At 38.4% G+C, this 27,721-nt stretch overlaps 1 protein-coding gene across 3 annotated transcripts in view; it reads right to left on the bottom strand.

The window, feature by feature from the left end:
• PIBF1 (progesterone immunomodulatory binding factor 1) overlaps positions 1 to 27,721 on the bottom strand; it is a 234,868-nt gene that overhangs the window by 12,472 nt on the left and 194,675 nt on the right. For 2 of the 3 annotated variants that reach the window (XM_061435061.1, XM_061435062.1), the window contains exons 17-18: positions 7,462 to 7,635; positions 1,106 to 4,381 (exon numbers count right to left, since the gene is read on the bottom strand). In XM_061435061.1, coding sequence (XP_061291045.1) covers positions 4,175 to 4,381; positions 7,462 to 7,635 — 381 coding nt within the window. In that variant the 3' untranslated portion in view covers positions 1,106 to 4,174. Of the gene's footprint in view, positions 1 to 1,105; positions 4,382 to 7,461; positions 7,636 to 27,721 lie in introns of those variants that run through there. The other variant, XM_061435063.1, reaches the window with a different exon arrangement.

The raw sequence follows: 27,721 nt of genomic DNA, 5'->3' as shown, positions 1-27,721 counted from the left end.
ACAATAGTGATTCTGGAAAGCTGATTTCAGATTCTTATGACACATGCATTCTCTGTTTTGTCAGTAAGGTACTATCCATTAGTGACGGCCCAAAGTTCCAGACACTGGAAGTTTCTAAGCTTTTACAAACTCCTGATGAGTACTGAGCAAACTACATTAGGATAGATCACTGACTGGCGAACCATGGTCCATGGTCTGTTTTTGTATGAACTGCCTGCTAAGAATAGATTTAACATTTTAAAAGAAAGGTAAAAAACAAAACAATATGCATGTGCCTCTTAAGGCCTAGAATATTTACTGTCTTGCCCAACCCCTGATAGATGACTGTTAAATAAAGTGGGCACAAAAATCCAGATACAGAACTAACTGCTTTTTATTTTGGTAATTCCACTCTTTTACCTATTTAAACAGTAGTGTTTCTTTTACGTTACTATCTTAAAGTTGTTTAGCTTTTCTACCCATAAGATGGTATTTTAGGTAACAAATTTTGTTATGCCTCTTCAGTCATTAATAGAGTTAATCTTCTAAGGAGCATCTTTATTTTCTATTTCACAGTTTAAAAAAATTAAGATTCTCAGAGGTTCCATGATATGAAACCCTTTTCGTAATATATTTTATATACAAACACATTAGACATATATTAGACATACAAACTCCTGAATTAATTGATTAATTTTTGGCTGCGCAGGCTCTTGGTTACCGCACATGGGTTTTTTTCTAGTTGCAGTGAATGGGCTTCCCTTTTGTGGAGCATGGGATCTAGAGACTACGGGCTCAGCAGTTGTGACACACAGTTTTAGCTACTCTGTGGTATGTGGAATCTTCCTGGACCAGGGATGGAACCTGTCTCCCCTGCATTGGCAGGCAGATTCTCACTGGACCACCGGGGAAGTCCTAGATATACAAACTACTTAGAATGAACTTCTGTCTTGGACAGATAAGTTTTAACTGCTCAGTTGTGTCCGACTCTTTGCAACCCTATGGGCTGTAGCCTGCCAGGTTCCTCTGTCCATGGAATTCTCCAGGCAAGAAAACTGGAGTGGGTGGCCATTCCCTTTTCCAGGGGATCTTCTTGACTCAGGGCTTGAACCCAGGTCTCCTGGGCTCTTCTTTACCATCTGAGCCAAAACACTGCTTTAATTTTCTGAGCTGGTTTAGGTTAATTATATTTGTAACTTTATAAAGAAACAGTACAAATTAGTGAAAACCTCCCATTATTAGTGGTGTTAGCAGGCCCTGAAGTAAACTGTATTCCAGATCTAGGAAAGAGCTCAGGGGGCTGTGGTTAAAAACAAATGATGGGATTAACTGGAAACCAACCAGAAGTAATTTACTGTTACAATGTGATTCCGGAGATAATAACTGATAAGATAGCTACTTTTGTATCATCCAGAAACAGATAACTAAAACATTAATATATAACTTGGGGATTATAACATTGAGAAGATTGCTGACTGATAAATGCAGACACAATATGCCTGGTAGATTATTCCTGGAATCTAGAAAGAGAGCTAGAAATTAAGAATCTATTAATGTTCAGCCAGCATCACTTTTTTGAAGTAAAGAAATACTATGTTTAGCAGATATAATCACTGTATTTTGAAAACAAAGATATAAACTAGGAATCAAAGAAACAAATATTTATGAGTCCTCAAAGGCAGGGCTCAACTTAAATGAGTCTAGGAGAGAAGACTAGCTTTTCTACGAAGGAAGTGACTAAATGAGAAACTGCCCCAAATCATACAGTCCTCACAGCTCTACTTGCACGCTTACTAAAAAGAATCCTTATTTCTAATTTAGCTCACAGCTACATTACATCAAAAAGACGTTGCTATTACTGAGAGCTGAAATTACAAAATTATTTTTAAAAATATAAATAGACAAAGCTAGATATCTTGAGGTCTGAGCATGTTCTGATGAGATAAATCTAGATTCAACATGAAATAGTGAAACCAGAGCTTCCAAACAAATGTGACAAGAAAGCATTAGAGGTATGATGAGCAACTGGCCCCTGAGCCTTCAGACATGGCTGGAGCTGCTTCAACCTACCAGCAAAGTTCATTTACCCTGGTGTGCCATAAAATCTTATGCTTATTCTGCACACATTAGACACAGTAACTCCCCATTCCCCTGCTTTCTGGTAACCAGCATTCTGATAATTCCCGCCTCTCTGAATCAGACTACTCTATGCATACCTTACTGATGTGTATTTTTCTTTTGTCCTAAGAGAAAGCACTAAGCGGTGAAATGCCTAAAGTCTGGCGTAAGAATGTAGTAAGAGAGGTGTAAAGTCAGATTATTAAACATTCTCATTCTGAATAATGAAAAGGAGCAAATTAGAAAATGTTTTATGAATATTACACTCTCTGCCTTGGAATTTCTCACTCATTAACCCTTATTGTGCTTGTCAAATCCTAGACATTCTTCAAGATCAACCTCAATGCTTTCTTTCCTGGTGCCCATCTACATCATATTATCTCTCTTTTTTTCTTTGAATTTTCATAGTAATTTGTATTTCCTTTAAAAGAGTCCATCCAATTTCACCTTTTACTATTTTCATTTGTTTTCTTATCCTTGATCTTAGAGGACAAGCATCTGTAAAGCTGACTTTTTTCTTAACACTTACTTCAAACTTTTTAATGTATTTATTTTTATTTTATCTTTAAAATTATTCTTATTTTTTAGCTACACAAGAGGCATGTGGGATCTTAGTTCCCCAACCAGGGATCGAACCTGCACACCCTGCGCTGGACCGAGAAGTCCAAAGTTGACTCTCTCTTCATGATCAGATGCTCTATAATGCTTAGGTCCTCCACAGAGACAGCACACACGTGTTCAACTTAACTTATTTGAATATGTTTTGCCTTCAGATGACTACACATAGCCTTCTAAATCACTTCTTGAGAATCAAGTGGTTTATATAATCATTTTAAAAAAAATTTTATAAATGTAATTTACCCATTCAACATACACTAGCCAATGAGGTAACCAGTATAAGCCAAGACCAGGACACTATCATGAACTCCCTGTAATTGCGACCCTTCAATTACGTACTTGTGCTGCATATTCTTATTATGTTCCCTATTCTATTTGGAGATTCAGGTTCTACAAATTCTACCAGGTTCTACCAGGATTGAGCCTACAGTCCCTGGAGGCTCAGCGGTAAAGAATCCGCCTGCAATGCAGGAGACATGGGTTTGATCCTTCAGTCTGGAAGATTCCCCTGGAGAAGGAAATGGCTACCACTTCAGTATTCTTGCCTGGAGAATTCGGTGGATAGAGGAGCCTGGTGGGCTACAGTCCATGGGGTTGCAAAGAGTTGGACATGACTTAGCAACCAAACCACCACAATCTACCTGGAGACAAGACGAACAGTGGGGTTGCTAATATGTATTTAAAGAAACTATTGACAAAATAATGACAATGATATGAATCCTGAGTATAAAGGTATTTTGGGAAAGGAACAGAAAACTAGCAAAAGACAGTTCCTTCCTGCTCTGAAAGGAGAGGAGTGTTGCTACAAAGACGATTCAAACAGCTCTTGTTGTCATCTAGGAAGGGGATAGTAAAAATGGCTAGGACAGCTAAAAACCACCTTGAAAGAGAAAGTAGATTATTGGTGGGAACAAACTGTGAGTTTCGGATGAAAGAGACTGAATGGTGTTGCCTGATGCAGAAGCAGCATGTGGTCTGAGAAGCTGCTGCTTTCACTTTCCTTGTAGTTTATTTGTTGTTTTTCAGTTTCTCGGTCGTGTCCGACTCTTTGTGACCCCATGTAGTTTATTTAGTTCAACACTAAAATTCCCCACAGTTTAGACGATAACTAAATTGGGGAGGCAAATAACTGTTTCTTTTTTTTTAAGTCCTATGTTACCAAATATTTATTATCTGCTTTGATCTTGTGCTGTGTAAGGCAATGGGAACAAGCTTCTATCCTCAAAGCACTTACATTCTATGGTTCAATTTAGTCTTTGCTGGTACATCAAAAATGCCTGAATAATAACCCTGCCAACATGTGTGATTTCAACAGTCAAGAGTTTTCCTACAGAATACAACTTGTGGGAGACACTGCCCTGGTGGTCCAGAGGCTGAGAACTTCTTTCCAATGCAGGGGATGTGGGTTCCATCCCCGGTCGGAGAAACAAAGATCCCATGTATAGCAGAGCAACTAAGCCTATGTCCTCCAACTAGAGCCCGGGTGCCTCACTGGAGACCTTGAGAGCTGCAAACTCCAGACCTTGAGAGCTGCAAACTCACTGGAGACCTTGAGAGCTGCAAACTCCAGAACTGCAAACTCCAAAGCTCCTGCTCTGCAGCGTACGAGCACAACCAGAGAGAAGCCTGTTGCTGCCAGAAAGATCCTGAGTGCTGAAACTAAGACCTGACACAGCCAGCCAAAAAAGAGAAAGAAACAAAAAAAAAAATACACCTTGTGGGGTTGTCTTCGTATGTAAATATCATGTGAACACTGCAGGACATTTTTATGATTATAAACTTATGTGAAGAAAACTGTCTTAAGCTCTTATTCCTCCCCTTTCTCTTCTCTAACTCAGCTCTACCTTCACCCTGCAATCGCAAGTGACTGTTGCTCAGTCATGTTTGACTATGTGACCCCATGGACTGCAGCCCACCAGGCTCCTCTGTTCATGGGATTTCCCAGGCAAGAATACTGGAGTGGGTTGCCATTTCCTCCTCCAGGTGATCTTCCCAACCTAGGGATCAGACCTGGGTCTGCTGCATTGCAGGTGATTCTTTACCACTTGAGCTACCAGGGAATCCACCTTCACCCTACTGCCCATTTAACAGGGGCTCTGTGTGTTTTCTTCATATTTTCAGTGTATATGTAAACATGCACCTATCCATCCCATTAAATATTGAATTTGTATTAGGGAAAAATACAAACAGCAAATAATTTCAGCCAAAGGATCTGGAAATAAATTAGAAATGTTCCATTTTAGCTATAGAACCATAAAATTATGTAATGGTTAGATCTTACTTTCAAATATTAGCACCATAAATTCCTATTAACAAGATCAGAGAAAACATAAGAAAAGCATTGCTATGGAAAATTGAAAATACTCAGTAACTGTAGAAATTATGATGCTTTAAGATAATCATGGATGCTAGTATAAAAGAAGTCCAGGCCTTATATCATGTAATCTTGCTCCTTATTTTACAGATAAGAACCAGTTCAGGGCATTTTAGTGACTTGCCCCAGGTGACCCGGTCAGTTCTCATTCCAAATTCTACATTATTAGCAACATAGTCTTGATTTGACTGGTATATAGCGCGGGCTCTCAGTTTTCATTAGGATGTAGCTGAGATTATACCTCTTTTGAAACATTTTCTCTAGTATATAAGAAAAAGATTATTGTAGAAAAAAAGAAAATACAGATAAGCATAAAGGAGGAAATAAAAACTACTCAATTAAGACTTTATATTTAAAATCTTATCTGTCTTCTCTTTGCAAAACCTTATCTTGACATCCTGGAGAAATCTATTACTTTTGTATGGGTGACAGTCAGGATTTCAGGATATCAGAATCAGGCTACCCAGCTAAAGTCAGACATGTAGGAGGTCAGGGTCAGAAAGAGTAGTACATTGCTTGAAACAGAGAAGGGTCAGAAAAGCAGACTAGGGCATGTGACAGGCTTAATGTATTTGGCTGTACCATGGGGTTTTCACCCAACGCTACATTCCCCATTAGCATCTATGTGTTCAGTCTGCTCTCTTCTTGTAGACTATAACAACAGACACACCATAATGTCTGCCATAATCTTAGCTGACTTTCTGAGGAGAACCTACCTAGCCGTAGCCCTTCTGAATGAACAGCCTTAGGCAGCTTTCTTTGGTACCAGATGATCCCTGGTCATTAGTAAGGGCAGCCATTCAGTAGCTGGCTAATAACCTTAACATGTCTTGCCACAAGAGGTATCAATCCCCCAATAAGGAGAAACTGTGTCCATTCAATTCTTGCTTTTGGAAAATACAGAGAGAACTAGTTAGAAGAGAGCAGATTAGGGAAAGGATGCAGAGAAACACGTCTCAAGACAAGGAACTGTGAGCAAGTGCATAAGGAAGTGGAAACCATCAGTGAGCAGACACTAGGAGAGAAACAGCGAGAAGCCAAGGTACCACTAGAGGAAAAGATCCATGGACTCAGCGTGGAAATCCACAGAGCTGCCTTGTTCCCAGGCTGGTCAATCTAGATTTCCTGTTTTCTCCATTCTGTTAGCTCAGTCTATTGCCACATAGATCCTTATGATAATTATCCCTTATTTCATTTAGATTGTAACTCTGTCATTTTTTTGAAAAAGGAGGTTGAACTATGTAATCACCAAGCAATCTCTCACATCTCATTGATCTTGAGTAGCATGTTCTGAATGTATAATGAAACAGCTTAGATCAGAAGTTCCCATACTTGACCGATTATTATAATCATCTAGGGAGTTGAAAAAAGTTTAAGATTCTGGGGACTCACTGACTCAGAATATCATACAGAAAATCTTTCTGGCTTTGAGTCTCTATGCTCAGATGGTAAAAATCATGCCTCTTCTGAGAAATTAAGGCATGGAGGGGTAACCGTGTTGAAGTAAAGTGAACTATTTAATAAAGTTACTCCTAGTTTGACTCTCTTAAATTCTCATTATTATTAAAACATCATTTTCAATATTTCATAATTTATTTTCTCTATTTTTAATCCAAATATTTCTAATTTCTTGTTTTTTTTTTTTTTTTACTACTTTCTGTGTACATACATTTTAACCTAATAATGCATTTCAGTTTTTTGGTTTATGTTAATATGATTGGTTTTATACTTTACAAGAAAACTCCTTACAGCAAAATATATTATTTTACAAATAAGAGGGTAAAGGTGATATTTTACATCCCTTTTATTCTTATGTAAATTTATAAATCATGCAAACAGGGAATTCTCTGGCTGACCAGTGGTTAGGACTCAGTGCTTTCACTACTGAGGGCTGGAATTCAATCCCTGGTCAGGGAACTAAGATCCTGTAAGCCGAGAGGCATGGCCAAAACAACAACAAACAAACAAACAAAAACCCCAAAAAACAAACTTCTTTTTGCTTATCTGCATTTTCTCTTTTTTCTATAATAAACTTTCTTTTATATATAAGAGAAAATCCTTCAAAAGAGATATGATGTCAGCTACATCCTAATGAAAAACTGAGAGATCATGCTGTAAACCAGTCAAATCAAGAGTTTCTGATTTGTTTAAAATTTGTCCCTGGAGAATGGAAGGTGCTATATTAATGCTAATTACTGGGCAAGTTCAATAGGCTAACTAGAAAAGGGACTAATACAGATCTTTCAAGGTCCTTTCGTAAAATGATTATAGTTAGTCTGAAACCAATCAAAATGAGTGATAGGAAGGATATTTAAGTCAAATACATTTAGTGAAAACTAAAGACTAACATTCTAAATTTTTGTTGTACTTACAAACAGTGTTGGCTTGGGTATAAATACATTGTCTTCAGGTTCTTTAGGCGCATTCAAAGTCTTTGATTTCTGATTTTCTGTCACATTTTTGGATTCCATTTTAGTGAAAAGTAAGTTGTCCTTGGAACGCTTACTACGCATGTGAGTGATAATCTGCTTCATTGCTGCCAATTCCTGTTGATACATGAAAATAGAAGAGGAAAACAAGTATGATTTTAGCAAGCAGAACTCATGATGTTGATGTTAAAACATTTATTTTTATTCTTGAAGTAGAAAAAACATTTGAAACAATTACATTACATAAATGAGGAAAGTTGTGAAAATAACTACATATTAATGTTCAATAATGATGCACAAAAATCTCATAGTTGTTAATACTGTTAAAAGATAAGTATGTCATTCCAAAGGGGAAAGAGGGGGAGGGAGAAATAGGATAAACAGGAGTATGGGGTTAAGAGACACATACAATAGTATTATCTTGTTATACATAAAGGAGATCAGCAACAAGGATTTACTGTGTAGCACAGAGAATTATATTCAATATCTTATAATAACCTATGATGGAAAATACTCTGAAAAAATACACACGTATAACTGAATCACTTTGCTGTACACCTGAAACAAACACAGTATTATAAATCAACTATACTTCAAAAAAAATTATTCCAAAGTCTGCTGCTACTGCTAAGTTGCTTCAGTCGTGTCCGACTCTGTGCGACCCCAGAGATGGCAGCCCACCAGGCTCCCCCATCCCTGGGATTCTCCAGGTAAGAACACTGGAGTGGGTCACCATTTCCTTCTCCAAAGCATGAAAGTGAAAAGGGAAAGTGAAGTTGCTCAGTTGTTGTCTGACTCCTAGGGACCCCATGGACTGCAGCCTACCAGGCTCCTCCGTCTGTGGGATTTGCCAGGCAAGAGTACTGGAGTGGGGAGCCATTGCCTTCTCCAATTCCATAGTTTAGTGTTTCTTAAATTTTTCAGCACATTGGAATCACCTGTGGAGCTTAAAAAAAAAACCTGATGCCTGTGTTCCACCCTCAGAGATTGAGAGATAATTGAACCGGGGTGTAGCCTTGGCTCTGAAATTTTTAAAGATCCCCAGGTGATTTTAACAAATTTGGGAGTCATGGGCATAGCTACGTCCCCTGGTAGCTTTTCTACACATACTTGATAAACAGATTATTTAGGCACTTAACTTTTTCTCTTCTACCTCTTAAACTATCCTACCAGCCTTTTTTGAAATCTTGCATGAAGATGCAAGGGAAAAAGTCTGAAAAAATTTTTTCTTGTCTATTAATCAGCAGTTCAAACAATAAGTTTAATATAGCTTCAGGGTTTCTTTAACCATGTTATTCCCGGACTAAAAGACAGAAAACAAATTTATGGTTACCAAAAGGGAAAGTGGGGGGAGGGATAAATCAGGAATTTGGGATTAACAGATACGGACTGCTATATATAAAACAGATCAACATCAAGGACCAGCTTGTATAGCACAGGGAGTCAGAATCACTCTGCTCCACACCTGAAACATCGTAAATTGACTGTACTTCAGCAAAGACACAACAAAACATATTACTCCCTCTTCTTCTACAAATGAAAACCTGAGTTAGGTCTATCAGTCATTGTTTGAATTAAGGATTAGTTATGCTGAACTTGAAAAACCCAGATAAAAAATTTCCCTCATTCTTTTACATCTATTTTGTTGTTTCTTTTCCCCGTAGTCAAACCTTTAGCACCGCACACTAACTAGTGGATATTTATGCTTCATTACTAAATTGATTTGATCAAACACAAGTATATGGAGAGAGGGCAGACTAAACTCTTCTTTACCTTATTCTCTGTAGAACAGTGGTAGGCTTTGTTGGAGGTAATTTTCTCCTATGATTTTATTTCATCTTCGTGCCAAGACACAAAAGTTACAGTGATAGAAAAATGTTCTGCTTCCTTCTACTAATCTGTTTATAGACATCAGCTCTGTGTCACAGCAAGTTCCTACAGGCCTTTTTTTTTCTGGCTGTCATTAGTTCTATTTAGAACCATCTAGCTTGAGTGGGTATTTTAAAACAGAGCTGTTGAGTTTAAGCCACAAAGCCTTAGTAACTCACAGGGCCAAGAGAGGAGCTAGAAGAAACGATGCCAGAATCCTCTCTTTTCTGCAGGAATGGGGCTGGCTTGGCCAATGCACATGAGGATGTGTCTACCTTCAGAAACTGCCAGTCTGATATACTATTTAAAAAATTATTTATTTGGCTGTGTCCTGTCTTAGTTGCTCTGCAGCATGTGAGATTTTAGTTCCCTGACCAAGGATTGATTCCTTGTCCCCAGCATTGCAAGGTGGATTCTTAACCACTGAACCCTCAGGGAAGTCCCTGATATTTGAGCCTTTTGAGGACTCATTGCTTTTGAGACTATGCTACTTCATTTATATGCTTCCCTATAGTGGAGTGTGTACCATTGATTTAATGTAAAATATGTCTGGTGTTATGGTAGATTTCAGCTCCTGTTCTAGTTACCATGCGGTAAATAGAAGTGAGAGGGGAGATAATGGTCTCTCAACCTATCAAAGGAACATTTTTTATCTGAAAGAACCTCTTTTCACTAGTCATACCTTTTGTACCTTGGCATAGAGATAAAATATTGAGAAAAAAATTTCCTCCAATACAACCTAACACTATTCTACAGATAAATAGGGTCCAGGGAATCATACCTTCTGAGGGGAGGGAAGGGAGAGACGGTAAGTATGAGGAGGGAGAAAACAAAGGGGAAGCGGGGATACCAGGCAGAGGGCTTTGGCTCCTGAGAGTCCAAGAGGAAGTCATGCTTTTGTTTCTCTTTGACCTCACCTGCTGCTAATATAGGAACAACTACAGCTAACAGATCACTTCTGATGCTGGTCAGGAGACAGAAGGGAAATTCACAGGTTTTTAGACTAGGATGACCCCAACCGAGGGTGCTGTCACAGAACTACGGCTGTTCATCTGATAGTATTAAATGTTAGCACAGCTTCTGAAATCTAAGTAAAGAACACTGAAAAAGCAACTGAATTCTGCAAAATTCCTATTAGGATAATACACAGCTACAATGGACACCAAAATAAGATGCAGTTTTATTATGTTTTCATACAGATGATCTCTTTTATATCAATGGTAAATTTGAACAAAGAAAATTCCACTTACTGTCAAATAGTATGGACAACACCACTGGAGACTTGAGCACACAGAAAGCCAAGCACAGGTAGTGGAAATACTTCAGTACTCGGTTAGAAGTCAAAGACTCACCTATTCCGGACAGGATTATTGACTGTGTAAACTTAGGAAATCTACTCTGATTCAATAAGCTTCAGCTTCCAAACTGATCAAATGTATGCTTGTCTTACCTTTTGGGATCTTTGCCAGTCTCGTAAGTGTTTGGGTATGTTTATTTTGCATTTCTTCTATTGTGAGGGTGGGCAGTTTTCCTGAGTCTAAGGGTATCACCAACTCAATGGATATAAGTTTGAGCCAACTCTGGCAGATGGTGAAGGACAGGGAAGGCTGGCAGGCTGCAGCCCATAGAGTCGCAAAGGGTCCGACACGACTGAGGTGACAGCACACACACATAGGTGATTAACAAACAACGCTGTGATAGTTTCAGGTGAACAGCAAAGGGACTCAGCCGTACATACACATGCATCCAATCTCCCCCAAACACCCCTCCCGTCCAGGCTGCCACACAACACTGAGCAGAGTTCCATGTGCTATACAGCAGGTCTTTGTTGGTTATCCATTTTAAATATAGCAACCCTGACTTTCTTACAGAGATCTTTCCCCTTCTTCTTAAAGAGTTTCTGCCTTTTTTCTCCTCAATGATGGAAATGCCTTTTCCCCCACATGACCTAAGATTATCTAGCTTCTTAATCATACTGTTTGCTGGGATCAATTTTGTACTGACTGATTTTAAGACTGATGCAAAGTTGTTACTTTGAAATTTCCTTTTATTGCACATCTTGGCATGTTCCATTATTTCTTGTCTCTCTCTCTCTCTTTTTGTCATTTGATGGCAAACAATCTAGTAATTTCATGAGGGAGTACTGTGGTAAAGTACTATACTCGTCCTCAGAACTCTGCAGGTATTACTTCTCTGTTTTCTAAAGTCAGATTTCTGGGAACTATGCTGCCAAGCTCATGTTGATTTCTTTGTAAGTATTTTCTTTCTCTCGGAACTGTCAATATTGTTTACCTTTTCCTTGTAAATTTCTGTCTTTTTACCTTTTTCAAAGTTTTAGGAGAGTTTGTTCACTTTTCCTGACATCCTTCTACTGGCATTTTTAACTTACTTATAGTAACTACATGATTTTGATTTCAGCATTTTTTGAAAACACCATAAACTTTTTCCATACGCTGCTTATTTTCTATAAATACTAATTTCTCCAATCTTTTTGAAGAAACTAATTACAAAACCTTGCAAGTTCTTTTCTGTCACAGAATTTTTGTTTTCTCTGGAGAAGAGTCAGTCCCTCTGTTTATTGTATGTGTGTGTGTGTGTTTTTTTTCCCTCTTGTGCTATTAATTTTCTTCCAGTTTCTGACAGTCTTTGGTTGTGTGCCCCAATTTATGAATGAAGAAACAGACTAAATGTTTTCTTTTTGCTGCTATGGGCCATTCATCTGAATGAGATAGCTGGATATGTGGACAAGAAAATCTGCCAAGCAGGTTTCACTCTAGGGTCCTCAGATGGAAAGTAGGCTCTCTTATCCAAAATTAAAAAATGTGGAATATCTTATTCAGGGACGCTTCTTTTCGGCAGTCCTAGTCAATTCCTGGCAAATGCTCCATTAATTTAGAAAGTCATTTGTCAAAATATTTCTTTTAATTTCTGCTTTTTAAAAATCATAGAATCATTACTCATTCATTATAAAATTCAAGTACAGCAAAAGTACCCTGCCTCAACTCTCTTTTCCATATACCACTTGTTTGAGACCTTTAAACATTCTTCTATAGCAGTCTGACTGGTAAGAATATTCATTAGTTCTGATACGTTTTCTAGTGATCTACAAAAACCTAATAGGATATATCTTACAATTCTAGTATATCAAACATGTAAGAAAATTACCGTAACTTCAGGAAAGAAGGAACCATTCATTAAAATGAACAAATGTAGAACTGCATCCAATTATATGATTGTAACAATATAAAAATAAAACAAAACAATAAAAACCACATTGCAGTACTCTACTCCTCAAGTGGAAGAGTAAAGGACATTCTTATGACGCTTCCAGATGGTGAAGATGTTGAAGATGATGACTGTACCAACACTCTCTATAAAGGAGATAAACTACTCTCTTGAATGTGAACGCACATATCCTGGTCATTTCGTACAAACTATTTGCATAGAGGGTGGCATATTAAAAGAGCTCCACTGCAGAGCAGCTGCTTAAGAGTATTGCATGGTTGATGCCAATAGATGGCTGAAAGTTGTAAACTCTGCAAACATGTTGGCAAGGGGACACATAGATGGCATTTCTTGATGAAAATAGCTCTAAGAAGTATAATGCAAACATGTGCTCCACTGGAGGTTACACTGAAGTGCTCTTTAGAGGAATAACAATGTATCTGGCAGTCAGGTCAGCATTCTGTGCATCCTTCTTACCTGAGCTAACCCGAGGTAAAAACCAACCTGGTTTTAAACCAAAACAAAAGAGTCTGAAATGAAGTACCTGGATGCAATCTCAAAAATGACAGAATGATCTCTGTTCGTTTCCAAGGCAAACCATTCAATATCACAGTAATCCAAGTCTATGCCCCAACCAGTAACACTGAAGAAGCTGAAGTTGAACGGTTCTATGAAGACCTACAAGACCTTTTAGAACTAACACCCAAAAAAGATGTCCTTTTCATTACAGGGGACTGGAATGCAAAAGTAGGAAGTCAAGAAACACCTGGAGTAACAGGCAAATTTGGCCTTGGAATATGGAATGAAGCAGGGCAAAGGCTAATAGAGTTTTGCCAAGAGAACGTACTGGTCATAGCAAACACCCTCTTCCAACAACACAAGAGAAGACTCTACACATGGACATCACCAGATGGTCAACACTGAAATCAGATTGATTATATTCTTTGCATCCAAAGATGGAGAAGCTCTATACAGTCAGCAAAAACAAGACTGGGAGCTGACTGTAGCTCAGATCATGAACTCCTTATTACCAAATTCAGACTTAAATTGAAGAAAGTAGGAAGAACCACTAGACCATTCAGATATGACCTAAATCAAATCCTTTACAATTATACAGTGTGAAGTGAGAAAAAGATTCAAGGGATTAGATCTGATAGACGGAGTGCCTGATGAACTATGGACAGAGGTTCCTGACGTACAGGAGACAGGGATCAAGACCATCCCCAAGAAAAAGAAATGCAAAAAAGCAAAATGACTGTCTGAGGAGGTCTGACAAATAGCTGTGAAAAGAAGAGAAGTGAAAAGCAAAGGAGAAAAGGGAAGTTATATTCATTTGAATGCAGAGTTCCAAAGAATAGCAAGGAGAGCTACGGAAGCCTTCCTCAGTGATTAGTGCAAAGAAATAGAGGAAAACAATAGAATGGGAAAGACTAGAGATCTCTTCAGGAAAATTGGAGATACCAAGGGAACATTTCATGCAAAGATGGGCACAAAAAAGGACAGAAATGGTATGGACCTAACAGAAGCAGAAGATATTAAGAAGAGGTGGCAAGAATACACAGAAGAACTGTACAAAAAAGATCTTCACGACCCAGATAATCATGATGGTGTGATCACTCACCTAGAGCCAGAAACTCTGGAATGTGAAGTCAAGTGGGAAGCATCACTATGAACAAAGCTGGTGGAGGTGATGGAATTCCAGTTGAGCTATTTCAAATCCTAAAAGTTGATGTTGTGAAAGTGCTGCACTCAATATGCCAGCAAGTTTGGAAAACTCAGCGGTGGCCACAGGACTGGTCAGTTTTCATTCCATCCCAAAGAAAGGGAATGCCAAAGAATGCTCAAACTACCACACAATTGGACTCATCTCACACACTAGTAAAGTAATGCTCAAAATTCTCCACGCCAGGCTTCAACAGTACGTGAACCGTGAAGTTCCAGATGTTCAAGCTGGTTTTAGAAAAGGCAGAGGAACCAGAGATCAAATTGCCAACATACACTGGATCATTGAAAAAGCAAGAGAGTTCCAGAAAAACATTTATTTCTGCTTTACTGACTATACCAAAGCTTTGACTGTGTGGATCACAATGAATGTGGAAAATTCTGTAAGAGATGGGAATACCGGATCACCAGACCTGCCTCTTGAGAAACCTGTATGAAGGTCAGGAAGCAAGTTAGAACTGGACATGGAACAACAGACTGGTTCCAAATTGGGAAAGGAATATGTCAAGGCTGTATATTGTCACCCTGTTTATTTAACTTATATGCATAGTACATCATGACAAACACTGGTTGGAGGAAGCACAAGCTGGAATCAAGATTGCTGGGAGAAATATCAATAACCTCAGATATGCAGATGACACCACCCTTATGGCAGAAAGTGAAGAACTAAAGAGCCTCTTGATGAAAGTGAGAGTGAAAAAGTTGGCTTAAAACTCAACATTCAGAAGACTAAGATCATGGCATCTGGTCCCATCACTTCATGGGAAATAGATGGGGAAATAGTGGAAACAGTATCAGACTTTATTTTTTTGGGCTCCAAAATCACTGCAGATGGTGACTGCAGCCATGAAATTAAAAGACGCTTGCTCCTTGGAAGAAAAGTTACGACCAACCCAGACAGCATACTGAAAAGCAGAGACATAACTTTGCCAACAAAGGTCCGTCTAGTCAAGGGTATGGTTTTTCCAGTGGTCATGTATGGATGTGACAGCTGGACTATAAAAAGAGCTGAGCACTGAAGAACTGATGCTTTTGGACTGTGGTGTTGGAGAAGACTCTTGAGAGTCCCTTGGACTGCAAGGAGATCCACCCAGTCCATCCTAAAGGAAATCAATCCTGAATATTCATTGGAAGGACTGATGCTGAAGCTGAAACTCCAATACTTTGGCCACGTGATGTGAAGAACTGACTCAGTTGAAAAGATTCTGATGCTGGGAAAGATTGAGGGCAGGAAGCGAAGGTGACGACAGAGGATGAGATGGTTGGACGGCATCACTGACTCAATGGACATGAGTTTGAGTCAACTCTGGGAGTTGATGATGGACAGGGAAGCCTGGTGTGCTGCAGTCCATCGGGTCACAAAGAGTCAGACACGACTGAGAGACTGAACTGAACTGAACTGTCCTAAACCAAGTACATACCTATATTGGAGGTTTAAACTACTTCTGAAAGAGCATTTAAACATTTTATTTTGGAAACTTTTAGTCCCCATTTTCTACTGCTTGACTTTAACCATTATCAACATTTTGGCAATAAATTGTTTTTTCTTAAAAACAGCTTTATTGAGATATAACTCACTTGCCAATATAGTCATCCATTTAAAGTATAAAGTAAAAAAAAATTTTTCCCATCACCTCAGAAGGAAACCCTGAGTCCTTTAGGAATCACTCCACTATCTCATCCTGCCCTCAATTTACCAGCCACAAGCAACCACTAATCGACTTTCTATTTCTGTGGATTTCTTTGTTCAAGACATTTCAAATGAATGGAACATGTGTGCCATTGTGACCAGCTTCTTTCACTTAGCGTGGTATTTTCAAGGTGCATGATGTTATATATCTACTAGTAACTCATTTCTTTTTATGACTGAGTAATATTTCATTGTACAGCTATCCCACATTTTGTTTAATCCATTCATCAGCTGGTGGACATTTGGGTTGTTTACACATTTTGGTTGCTGTGAATAATGCTGTTAACATCTAACATTCATGTACAAGTTTCTGTGTAGACATGTTTTCATTTCTCGAGTATAAAACTAGTTGTGGAACTGCTGGGTCATATGGTATCTCCATGTTTAATCATCTGAGGAACTGCCATAATGTTCTGTCAACATTGTTTTTATCTACTTCCTTTCCAGTTATTTTGAAATAATTGAAAGCAGATTTCAGACCTCAGATCATTTCACTTGTAAATATTTCAGTAGAGATTTTTAACAGATAAGGATTAAAAAAAAAAAACACCCAAAATATCATTATCACATCTAACAAAATAGTTTAAAAGAAAAGGCAAAATTATTTCAAAGTTATCTATTGATACTCTAAGTGCCCAAAGACAATTTAAAATCATTATCAAAGCAAATTTTTAGCACATCTCAATGTATGATTTAAAAAGTTTATTATTATTGGAGTATAATTGTTTTACAATGTTGTGTTAGCTTCAGCTGTATAACATGAATCAGCGTGTATGTAAGTATACATATATATCCCCTCCCTCTGGAGCCTCCCTCCCAGCCTGCCCCCCCACCCAACTCCTCTAAGTCTTCACAGAGCACGGAGCTGAGCTCCCTGTGTTACACAGCAGCTTCCCACAAGCTATCCATTTTACACATGGTACTGAATATATGTCAATGCTACTCTCTCAATTCATTCAATATATAATTTTTGAAGAAGGTAAAATATACCTTGAATGCCAATGCCACTACACTCTAAACAATAGACAAAACAGATTTTTGTCTGGCAAATTAATATTCATGTAGTATTTATATGTTACAGGCTTTGCACTATGTATTTTATACAAAAATGTAATCTTCAGGATTTCCCTGGTAGTCCAGTGGCTAAGACTCTGTGTTCCCAATTCAGGGGGCCTGGGTTTGATCCCTGGTCAGGGAACTAGACCTTGTATGCTGCAACTGAAGTTCACTGCTGCCAGTAAAGATCCTGCATCCCAAACAGAGATCAAAGAACCCATGTGCTGCAACTAAGACCCAGCACACACCCAATAAATCGAAAAAAAAAAAAAATTTCATCTGTTAAATACCAAAGAGGTAGATATTACTGCAATTCTCAAGACAAACTGAGGTTTAGAAGATTTTAAGAAATACAGCCAAATTCATTAGCTATTAAGAAATGAAATCAGGATTCAAATGAATTCAAAGCAATTCAAATTAGAATTCAAACAAATTCATTATGTACACAATAATGCAGATGCTCTCTATCAAGGCCTTTGACAGTCACAATTTCAGGTTTGGAAGGGACCTTCAAGTTATTTAACCTCTATACAAAACAAAACAAAGCAACAACAGCAACCACACAAAGCAAACCAAACATGTCTCCATATAATGTCTACCCTTAGGTTTTAATTCCAGCCTTTGGAGAGATGTATCGCAAGTTTATTTCTGCCTCTTTCTCATGTCTACTTCGAATTTCTTGTATCTCTCTAAATCTTTTCTACCCTGTTGTTCAGTTGCTCAGTAGTGACTGACTTTTTGTGATCCCGTGGACTGCAGCACGCCAGGCTTCCCTGTCCTTCACTATCTCCCGGAGTTTGCTCAAACTCATATCCATTGAGTCAATGATGCCCATCCAACCATCTGTCCATCTGCCCATCTGTCATCCCCTTCTCCTGCCCTCACACTTTCCCAGCATCAGGTCTTTTCCCAGGAGGTGGCTCTTCACATCAGGTGGCCAAAGTATCGAAGCTTCAGTTTTCTTCTCTAAACACCTCCAAATCCCTTAATCTCTCTTGGCTGAATGGAATTCTTTTATCATCTTGATTATTTCCCTCTGATTACCTCCTAGTAAGTATTCAAAGTTTTAAGTCTAGAACAGAATGAAGTCCTGGCCATAGCAGAGAAGAATAAGGCTTATCAACTCCTTATTCTAATGCATTTCAAATGATAAATATTTTTGGAGTCATATCCTATCTACCATGGAAAGCTTAGTGAGAGCTCAAGGATTTGGTAAATGAGACATGATTGTGCTGTCATAGCCTAGGGGACATAACTAATCACTAACAACATTCTTTCCTGAACTTGGATATAATCTTAAGGTCATCCTCAACAGTGAGGCAGGTAGAGGAAGCTAGCATTATTACACACTGAAGTAGGCTACTGCCACTGATGACTGAGAACAGAAGTGTGGGCACCTCAGTTCGGTTCTGATTGGTTTGTGCAGATCCCTTCATTCATCTGATTACTGAATTTCACCTTGGACTTCTAACGGCCTTGCCTCTGGTACACATGTCGTCTTGTACCTGGCTTTTCCTTCTGTACCAGGATTCATCTAGCTGTTGTCTGCTTTCTGGCTTTTATTATTTCAGTATAATCTGGTAGGTTTTGATGCAAATTCTTGTTGATTTCCATCATTAATTTCAGACTCCAGGCTCTTTGAGACTCTTTGGTGTCTGGAGTGTGACTCACTCTAGTGCCTGAACTTCTCCATATTCCCAGTCTTCCTTCAGTGTCAGCAACTTGATACAGGATATAGATGTCCTAAGTTTAAATTAAAATACTGCCAAAGAAGACCATAATCATCTCATTTCACTATTAATATTCTCTCCTGGCCAACACATATTTCCAGAGACTTATTTTAATAGCTTTGCAGTTTGTTTTATGCGTGTCCTTATACCCAAGAATTGTTTAGTTTGTTATAAACGGCTGCTATCCTAAGAGTCATAAAAACACAGGGTTAGAAATGATAGCAAGAGGTCATTTACTTGTTCCTTACTGATAAAAAAAGGTCAGAGAAGTGTACTTACTATTTAAAAGGAAACATACCAAACTTCTAAAATGTAGTGGGAAAAATACACATTTCATTCTTTAAAAAAACAAAACAAACCTAAAACTAGAAAAGAAAGGTCTATGTGATACATAATAGATGTGAAAGTGTGATGCAAAAAATTTTAAAAGGGCATATGTACACAAATAAGGTATTTCTACGGTGAGATAGAATGTTTCACTCAAGACAGAATTTTACCTGCAGGACACAACAGGGGTATTTGTAATTTTAAACCTGATGATGAAAAGATTAAAAAAGAAGCCAAGGTACTTGTGAAAATCAAAATAATCTGACCTAGCTCTGTTAAGTTTAGTGCAAGTCCACATAAACATGGAGGACTACAGAGTATAATCTTAAACAAAAAAGGTGCGTCTTTAGGCAATTCAAAACTGAGGAGAGGAAACACTCAGTTGCTGCTTCTGTCAAGTGTGTATAAGGCCATCACAGGGCTCTTTGGATATTTTAATTATAACATAATTGGGCTGAAAACAATTAAAATATTTTGGTAGGAAGAAGTTATATTATTATACTTTTACATAGTAGGTTTAGTTTAGTCATACTTCAAGTATATTTAAATCCAACACTTGCAATGAGTATTTTTTGCAATACTTTACTCTCTGAATTTCCTCAGACCTAAATTCATATACCCTTATGTGGAAAAAATAAGCATTCTCAAATTTTATAGGGAAAATATGACTTATACTATATATGTTGTAGCTTTCCACTATAATAATTACCTTTAAAACACTCTTTTACATCTAGGAAATCAAAAACAAATTTGAACTTGAAGAGCACACTATGATGAGAAGTGTATCAATCTGAGAAATAATTACATCTTCATTTAAAGAAAAATTAACTTACCCACACAGTATTTTTTTTTAAGTCATGATGACTGTTCTGACTGTAAAATTTAACTACATAGGTGTCTAAGAAAAACATGTAAAAAGGTATTCTTAAGGAAATTTCAAAATAGTTAAGTATGAACCAAAAAGAATGACACACATATAGAAATATGTAATTTGTTTGAGCCCTTTATGAAGTGGATTGCCTCAGGGGCACTTGTGATGCCGAAACGTCCCTGAAACTTTCCGAGAAATCACAAAGAACATAGGAGTTAGTCCTGGAACATAAACATACCATAAAAGAATGATAATTATACCGTGACTTCATTTTGCAGAAACCTGGCTAACTGCAGGGTTTTTTTTTTTTTTTTTTTTTAAGTGACACACATCGCAGTAAGAGGCAAGTTATCTGGAACCGTGGGAGTTAGGCCAACATTCAGGCAAGTGTGAGGCCTTGCACATTCTAGGCACTTACTAAGAAGTGGTTGGTTAAGTTCTGGTTAAATACTAACTGAAATGCTTGTGGACCTTGAGAGAGATTATTGACAGAAGCGCACTGGGTGAAAGGGTAGAAGAAGCTCAAGTTTTATTTTTTAAAATTTTATTTATTTTATTTTTGGCTGTGGTTGGTCTTCATTGGTGCTGGCGGGCTTTCTCTAGCTGTGGCTCACGGGGGCTACTCTCTATTGGTGGTGTATGGGCTTCTCATGCTGTGAGCACAAGCTCTAGGGCATTTGGGCTCAGCAGTTGTGGCGCAAGGGCCCAGCTGCTCTGCGGTATATGGAATCTTAACACACCACGCATCATCGGACCCACATCCTCTGTCCTGACAGCCATATTCCTAACCACTGGGCCACCAGGGAAGTCTGAAGTTCAGGTTTTAGAAACAGATGTATTATATTCCACAAATATATATGTATGAGGGGGGAGCATGTGAATATATTAAAGGTTGGTTTCTAAAGCCCTCTATTTGACAGCTTCTAGTGAAATTATTCCTGGAGAAGGGAAAGGCTACCCACTCCAGTATTCTGGCCTGGAGAATTCCATGGACTATAGTCCATGGGGTCGCAAAGAGTCGGACATGACCGAGCGACTTTCACTCACACTCACTCAGTGAAATTATTATTGAAGACTGAAAAAGATCACAGTTTAACAAACATTTAATTGAATACTTGCACATGTGTGTGTGTGTATGTTCAGTTGGGCAGTCGTGCCTGACTCTTTGCGACCCCATGCACTGCAGCCCACCAGGCTCCCCTGTCCATGGAATTCTCCAGGCAAGAATACTGGCATGGGTTGCCATTTCCTCCTCCAGGGGATCTTCTCCACCCAGGGACTGAACCTGTATCTTCTGCATTGGCAGGAAGATTCTTTATCACTGAGCCACTGAATCTGGGAAGCCCAACTGAATACTTACTATGTGCTAAATACTGTGCTAAAGGCTAATACACAAAGAAAAACGAGGCACTTCATTGGCAAGACACGTGTGTAATTATGATATATAGTGGTAGGAATATTAATACAAATATTTTTAGAGTTGTGGGAAAGAGATTTCAAAAAGCTTAAGTTTTTCTTTACTGAGTTATGAATGGCTTCAAAGAACAGATAACATTTGGACTGATTCTTGAAAAGGATGGAAAAGAGGGAAGGAACCTACATTTACTGACTTATTGTCATATGTCAGAAAAGTACTACATTGTTTAATTCTCATACAATCCTGAGTTTAGAGGGGTTAAATTATTGTCTTAAGAATCCATAGTTACTAAGTAGCAGAGCTATCTTGTCTGTTCGATTGCTATATTTTCCCACAGTATTTCAAAATATGTGATATAAAGAATATAAAGGTAATTCCAGTCTTACAAGTTAATGAGAGCTGAACATATACATTTGTAACTCTGGATCAGACCAACTGCCTACCTTCTCCATGTTTGCACCTAGTATGCTGAGTGAGTGTAAGCTGCTAGAGAAAAATTACACAGAATGGTACTGCAATGAACATATGACATCTCACCTTGGCAATTATTTGTTATGTCTGTAACACACATCACTCATTTATTATACAGCTATTTCAAACTTGTATTTTTCTCAAAATTCTGATCCTGGGACTTCCATGGTGGTCTGGTGATTAAGACTGCGTGCTTGTACTACAGGGGGAAAGGGTTTGATCCCTGTTTGGGGAACTAAGATCCCACATACCGCTGTCCGGTACGGCTAAAACAAATTAACAGAGATTTCCCTGGTGGTACAGTAGATAGGAATCTGCCTGCTAATGTAGGGACACAGGTCTGACCCCTGGCCTGGGAAGATTCCACATGCCGTGGAACAACTAAAGCCCGTGCGCCACAACTAGTGAGTCTCCAAGCTGACTGAAGGGTAAACTGAAGCCCGTTTACCCGGAGCCTGTGCTCTGCAACAAGAGAAGCCACCAAAGTGAGAAGCCTGCATACCACAATGAAGAAAAGCCCCTGCTCATTGCAACTAGAGAAAGTCTGCATGCAGCAAAGAAGACCCAGCACCATCAAAAATAAATAAAAAACCAAATTCTGATCCTATCACCTGTCTTGCCATTAGAAAACAGCCATTAGGTGGGAACTTCCTAAATTCTTGCCACTGAACCTACTAAGTTACTTTTATTTTTTTTATTTTCTAAGTTGCTTCAGTCGTGTCCGACTCTGTGCGACCCCATGGACTGCAGCCTACCAGGCTTCTCCGTCCATGGGATTCTCCAGGCAAGAACACTGGAGTGGGTTGCCATTTCCTTCTCCACTAAGTTACTTTTAACATAGTTTTTATTTCTCCTCTTCAAAATGGAAAAGGTGCCCCCTCCTATCTAAAGTTAAATCCCATCATTTCATCCTGGATCTCTTTCTTTCCCAGCACTTTTGCTCAATTGATCCTCTTTTGAACTTTCAGTGTCTCCCTCTGATTGGCTCCTTCCTATCACCACTTAGGCTGGATACACTCCAACTCAGGAAGGTAAAAGCCCTTGATCTCATGCTCCCTCCCTGACCACCTTATATTTTCTTAAACAGTTGTTGTCCAGTCATTAAATCGTGTCCAACTCTTTGCAACTCCACAGACTGCAGCATGCCAGGCTCCTTGAGTTTGTTCTATCTCCTGGAATTTGCTCATATTCATGTCCATCGAGTCGGTGATGCTACCTAACCATCTCATCCTTTGCCACTCCCTTGTCCTTTTGACATCAATCTTTCCCAGCATTGGGGTCTCTTCCAATGAGTTGGCTCTCTGCATCATGTGGCCAAATTGCTCCAGTAGTTGAAGGGACTTACAAGAGTCTTTTCCAGTAGCACAATTCAAAAGCATCAATTCTTCGGCACTTGGCCTTCTTTATGGTCCAACTCTCATATCTGTACATGATTACTGGAAAAACCCCAGCTTTGACTATACAGACCTTTGTTGGCAAAATGATGTCTCTGCTTTTGAACATGCTGTCTAGGTTTGTCATAGCTTTTCTTCCAAAGAGCAAGCATCTTTTAATTTCATGGCCACAATCCTTATTCAGAGGGTTATCTATTTTTTCTATTATTATTTTTCAACTTCTATGCATTTACCAGTTCACTGCAATCTGCCTTTTAGCACCACTGAAACTGCTTTTCTTTCTGTTTTAGCGTTTTTAAAAATCCAAATGACACTTTCTTTTTTATCTTTGTTTGACCTGGCCCTTTGGCAGCTGAAGCCACTGCTGCCAACCTCCTCCCTACTGAACGGTTCTGGCCTTAGGGATCCACACTTCCTGATGTGCCTGCCATTTCTCTGATCACTCCTCACTCTAGTGTGAGCTTTTTTTGCTCTGCCTATTCCTAAACTATTAGTACTCATCAAGACTCTGTCCTACACCCGTCTCGATTCTCACTCTATACACCTTCACTAGTTCATTCTATCTGCTTCCATGTACACACCGTGTTCATGCTTTGACTCTCAAATCTCTAGCTCTAGAAAAGTCCTCTTCCTTGGACTCCAGAACCTACATTTCAAACTCTCTATGAATATATCCACTTAGATATTTTCTTGAGTTCTTTCCTAAACCTATTCATCCTATGGCCTTCATAGCATCACCATAAACCCAGGACACAAGCCAAAACCCCAGGCATCAATTCTCATTCCTTCTCTCATCATTCCCTAAATCCAATCAATCACCAAGCTCATAGTTTTCAAATTGGTTCATTTTTGTTGAACCCCAACATCACCAGTTTAAGCTCATGAAACCAACTATTGCTCAATAAAACACTGAAAAGTTTCCTAAGAGGAGCTCTTACCACTGTCCCTAACACAGTTAGAATTTAAAGAATTTAAAAAAGAGCTTTTATATCCATTTCTTAAAATTATGCTCAGTATTTTACTAGATACTTAGCTGATTAAAGATATTTTTCCTGCTCTTGAAAGCTTAGATTCTAAGGACATATGATGAAATAAGAAAAGTCATTCTAAGGAATCATATTTCTTATACTCAAAACTGAATGTTGAATTTGAAGCCCTGATACTGTTAACTAAAAGTGAGGTCATGTTAGTTGGTCTTTTCCTTTATATTTTTAAAAACCTAATTATTTAAGATTTATATTTTATATTTTTAATACATAAAAGATCTTAGTATAAATGGAGGCACTGAAGGGTAAAAAAGATTTCATTCCACTTGAAAGATAAAGAGAAAGCTACTTTGAAGCATCAAAAGTGAAAGAAAAGAAAAAGATTACAACACCTGGATAAGATATTTAGCTCTGAGTTTTCTGTCAACTAAGACAAAAAGGAAACACGTTAAATTATACAGTTCTCATTTTCTGGAAAAAAAAAAAAAGCATATAGCTTCATCTACAGTGGCAAAAATTTTCCTGGAACTCACACAAACAATAATTCATCATGAGATTTTTGTCTAAATGAGACTAAGAAGGATCATAAGCTTCTGTTTCAGAAAAAAAAAAAAAGTTTTAACAGTAAGTATGTAATCATGGTTGAGTTACTTAACCATGAGTTACTCAGCATCAGTTTCATCTGTAAAAGTAGGGACAACGATACTTATCTCAGGGGACAGCAGCGAACACTAAATTATATAATACAAATGGAAGCATTTAGTAGGTCCCTAAAGTTTCACAAAACCAAGAGAAATGGCACCAGATTTTGTTCTGATCTTCTATAAAGGCAGGGATCATGACATTAAATTGTGTCTTTTTTAATAAGAGTGATTGATTTTTGGCTCTTCTGGGTCATCACTGCCATGGGTGGGTTTTCTCCAGTGGTGGGGAGTGGGGGTTACTCTTCACTGTGGTGCTCAGGCTTCTCTTACTGCACAGTACTGGCTCTAGGGTGCAGAGGCTTTTGTAGTTGCAGCACATGGGCTCATTAGTTGAGGTTTACGGGCTCTAGAGCACAGGCTCAGTAGGGCTTCCCTGGTGGCACAGTGGAAAAGAATTTGCCAGCTACGCAGGAGACGCAGGTTTGACCCCCAAGTCAGGAAGATCCCCTGGAGGAAGAAATGGCAACCCTTTCCAGCATTTTTGCCTGGGAAATCCCATGAACAAAGGAGCCCAGTGGGCTACAGTCCTGGGGTCACAAAGAGACACCACTGAGTGACTAAACAACAATCCTTTCTTAACATTTTTTTATTAGGTTAATATACTTTCTCTAAAGAAAAGATGAGAATAAAAGTCACCCAATACACTTTCCAAATACATACAATGGTTTTGAATGTATCAATTCTAAAAACTGATAGAATAAGAGAGCACTATTGATTTTATCCTTCCTGGAAATTCTTAAGACCACAACTGAACTATTAATGTGAATGAGGTTTTAAGCTGCCGTTTTGAGCTAAGACCAATACAGAAAAGAAAAACCCTGTGGCCATGCCTCACCTATCCTAGCATCGTCAACCCAGGACTATCCCATCCATTTTCTTTTTTTCATGTAACACATATTTGATAACTATGTAAATGAGGTGGGGATCTCATTTTGTATTACCACCACACACACACAGTCTTACCAGAACTAAGTAACATCACTTATAAAATTAAAGCAAGACATGTCCAATGCAAAAAAGAATATGAAACACTTTAAATGTTCATTTGGTCTCTTTATGAATCACTTATTTAAACTAAGAAAATTTGGCTGATTGAATCAATGACTCATGCTAGATCATTTCCACAGGGTCCTGACAAGGGTGAGGCAAGTTCTCAGCTGCCCGCCCTGCACTGGGCATGCCCCTGAGAGGGGGCACCTCCACTATTTTGTGCCCTCGGTGACTGCTTGCCCTCCCCTTAGTCTCAGTCTTGATGTTCACTTTCAATAAATTTGACTTACCAGAGTCATTCTTATTCAACTGTTATCTACTAGGTGTTCTGGACACGTCACCCTCAGAGTCATAAAATGAATAAATCAATCTTGCAGATTCTGTTTCATCAGGCAAATGTTCAAAGGAATGGTCAAGCATATTCCTGGGTTACAGGCTATTTTCTTTCCATAGAAGCCTTCTGTATTTGCATTTGGGTCTGCATACATGTTAAGGGTTTCCCAGGTAATACAGTGGTAGAGAATCTGCCTGCCAACTTGGGAGATGCAAGAGATGTGGGTTTGAATCCTGGGTTGGGAAGGCTCCCTGGAGTAGGAAATGGCAATCCATTCCAGTATTCTTGCCTGGAAAATCCCATGGACAGAGAAGCCTAGGGAGACACAGTCCATAGTGTTGCAAAGAGTCACACGTGGCTGAGCATGCACGCTGTACACGTGATGCAAGTTGGTGCTAAACTGTTTCTTTCTTTCTTCTTTTTTTTTGGCCAGGAGGCTTGTGGGATCTTAGTTCCCAGACTGCAGATCAAACTCAGACCCCTGGTAATGAAAATGCGGAGTCTTAAATATCAGGGAATTCCTTAAACTATTTCTTAGAAAAGATTACAAGCTTATATCAGATTTGTTTCATTAAACTTGAATTTTTACTTTGCTTTGGGGAAAAAGAAAAGCTACTTTTCTTTGACTGGCATAAAGAAAAGTTATAATGTTGGATTATTTATATACCAAAATGAAGAAATCTCAAATGCATGCCAATTAATTGATAATTATTTAATTAGATGTATATCCTTGCAAAATTTATTGATGCCATGCGGTAGCTGTCAACTTAATTCACCTTGCTAGTAGTTAATTTTTATGTTAAGACATATTTTCCTTTAAACCTACTCAAGTCTCAACCCACTATTAAAACTTATAGTTTTTATTTGGACTCATGAATAATGTGATTCCAAGTGTGACATACAAAATATATAAATGAAGGCTTTCATATATTTTTCAGCGTTGAGCATAATTCTCTAAATTCAAATGAGACTTGCCATTCTAAATACATTATCTATTATGCAGCTTTTTTTGGGGAAAAAAAGCTTTTTGGTATGTATGACTTAATGGATCTCTGTAGCTACTACTTCTTATATATTCAGTTTTAAAAACTTTTGTTATGATACACATACTGAATGAATCTGGCTTCCACAGTGAGGCAACAACTATTTGAAATCGAAATCCTAGGACACAAGTAATAGTAGATAAGGCCTGGAATGCTTAAAGTCGGAAAAAAGAATAAATATCTTCAGAAATTTCTTTACTCTGTAACTTGTTGTCAGGTCTACTTATCTACCTAAAAATCACCTCTAAAATTTAGCCCAGGGACACTTTCTTATCCTTTTCACCTATCACATAAAATACAACTTTAAGAGAACTCACTCCAAAGGCCATTTTAAGATAAAGACAGTCTCCCAATTCCCTTGACATTATTTCTAG

Source organism: Bos javanicus, chromosome 12 (genome assembly GCF_032452875.1).
Source record: "Bos javanicus breed banteng chromosome 12, ARS-OSU_banteng_1.0, whole genome shotgun sequence".
Taxonomy (NCBI): Eukaryota; Metazoa; Chordata; class Mammalia; order Artiodactyla; family Bovidae; genus Bos; species Bos javanicus.
The sequence above is the reverse complement of the archived record's forward strand: the minus strand, read 5'-3'. Positions and strand labels throughout refer to the sequence as shown.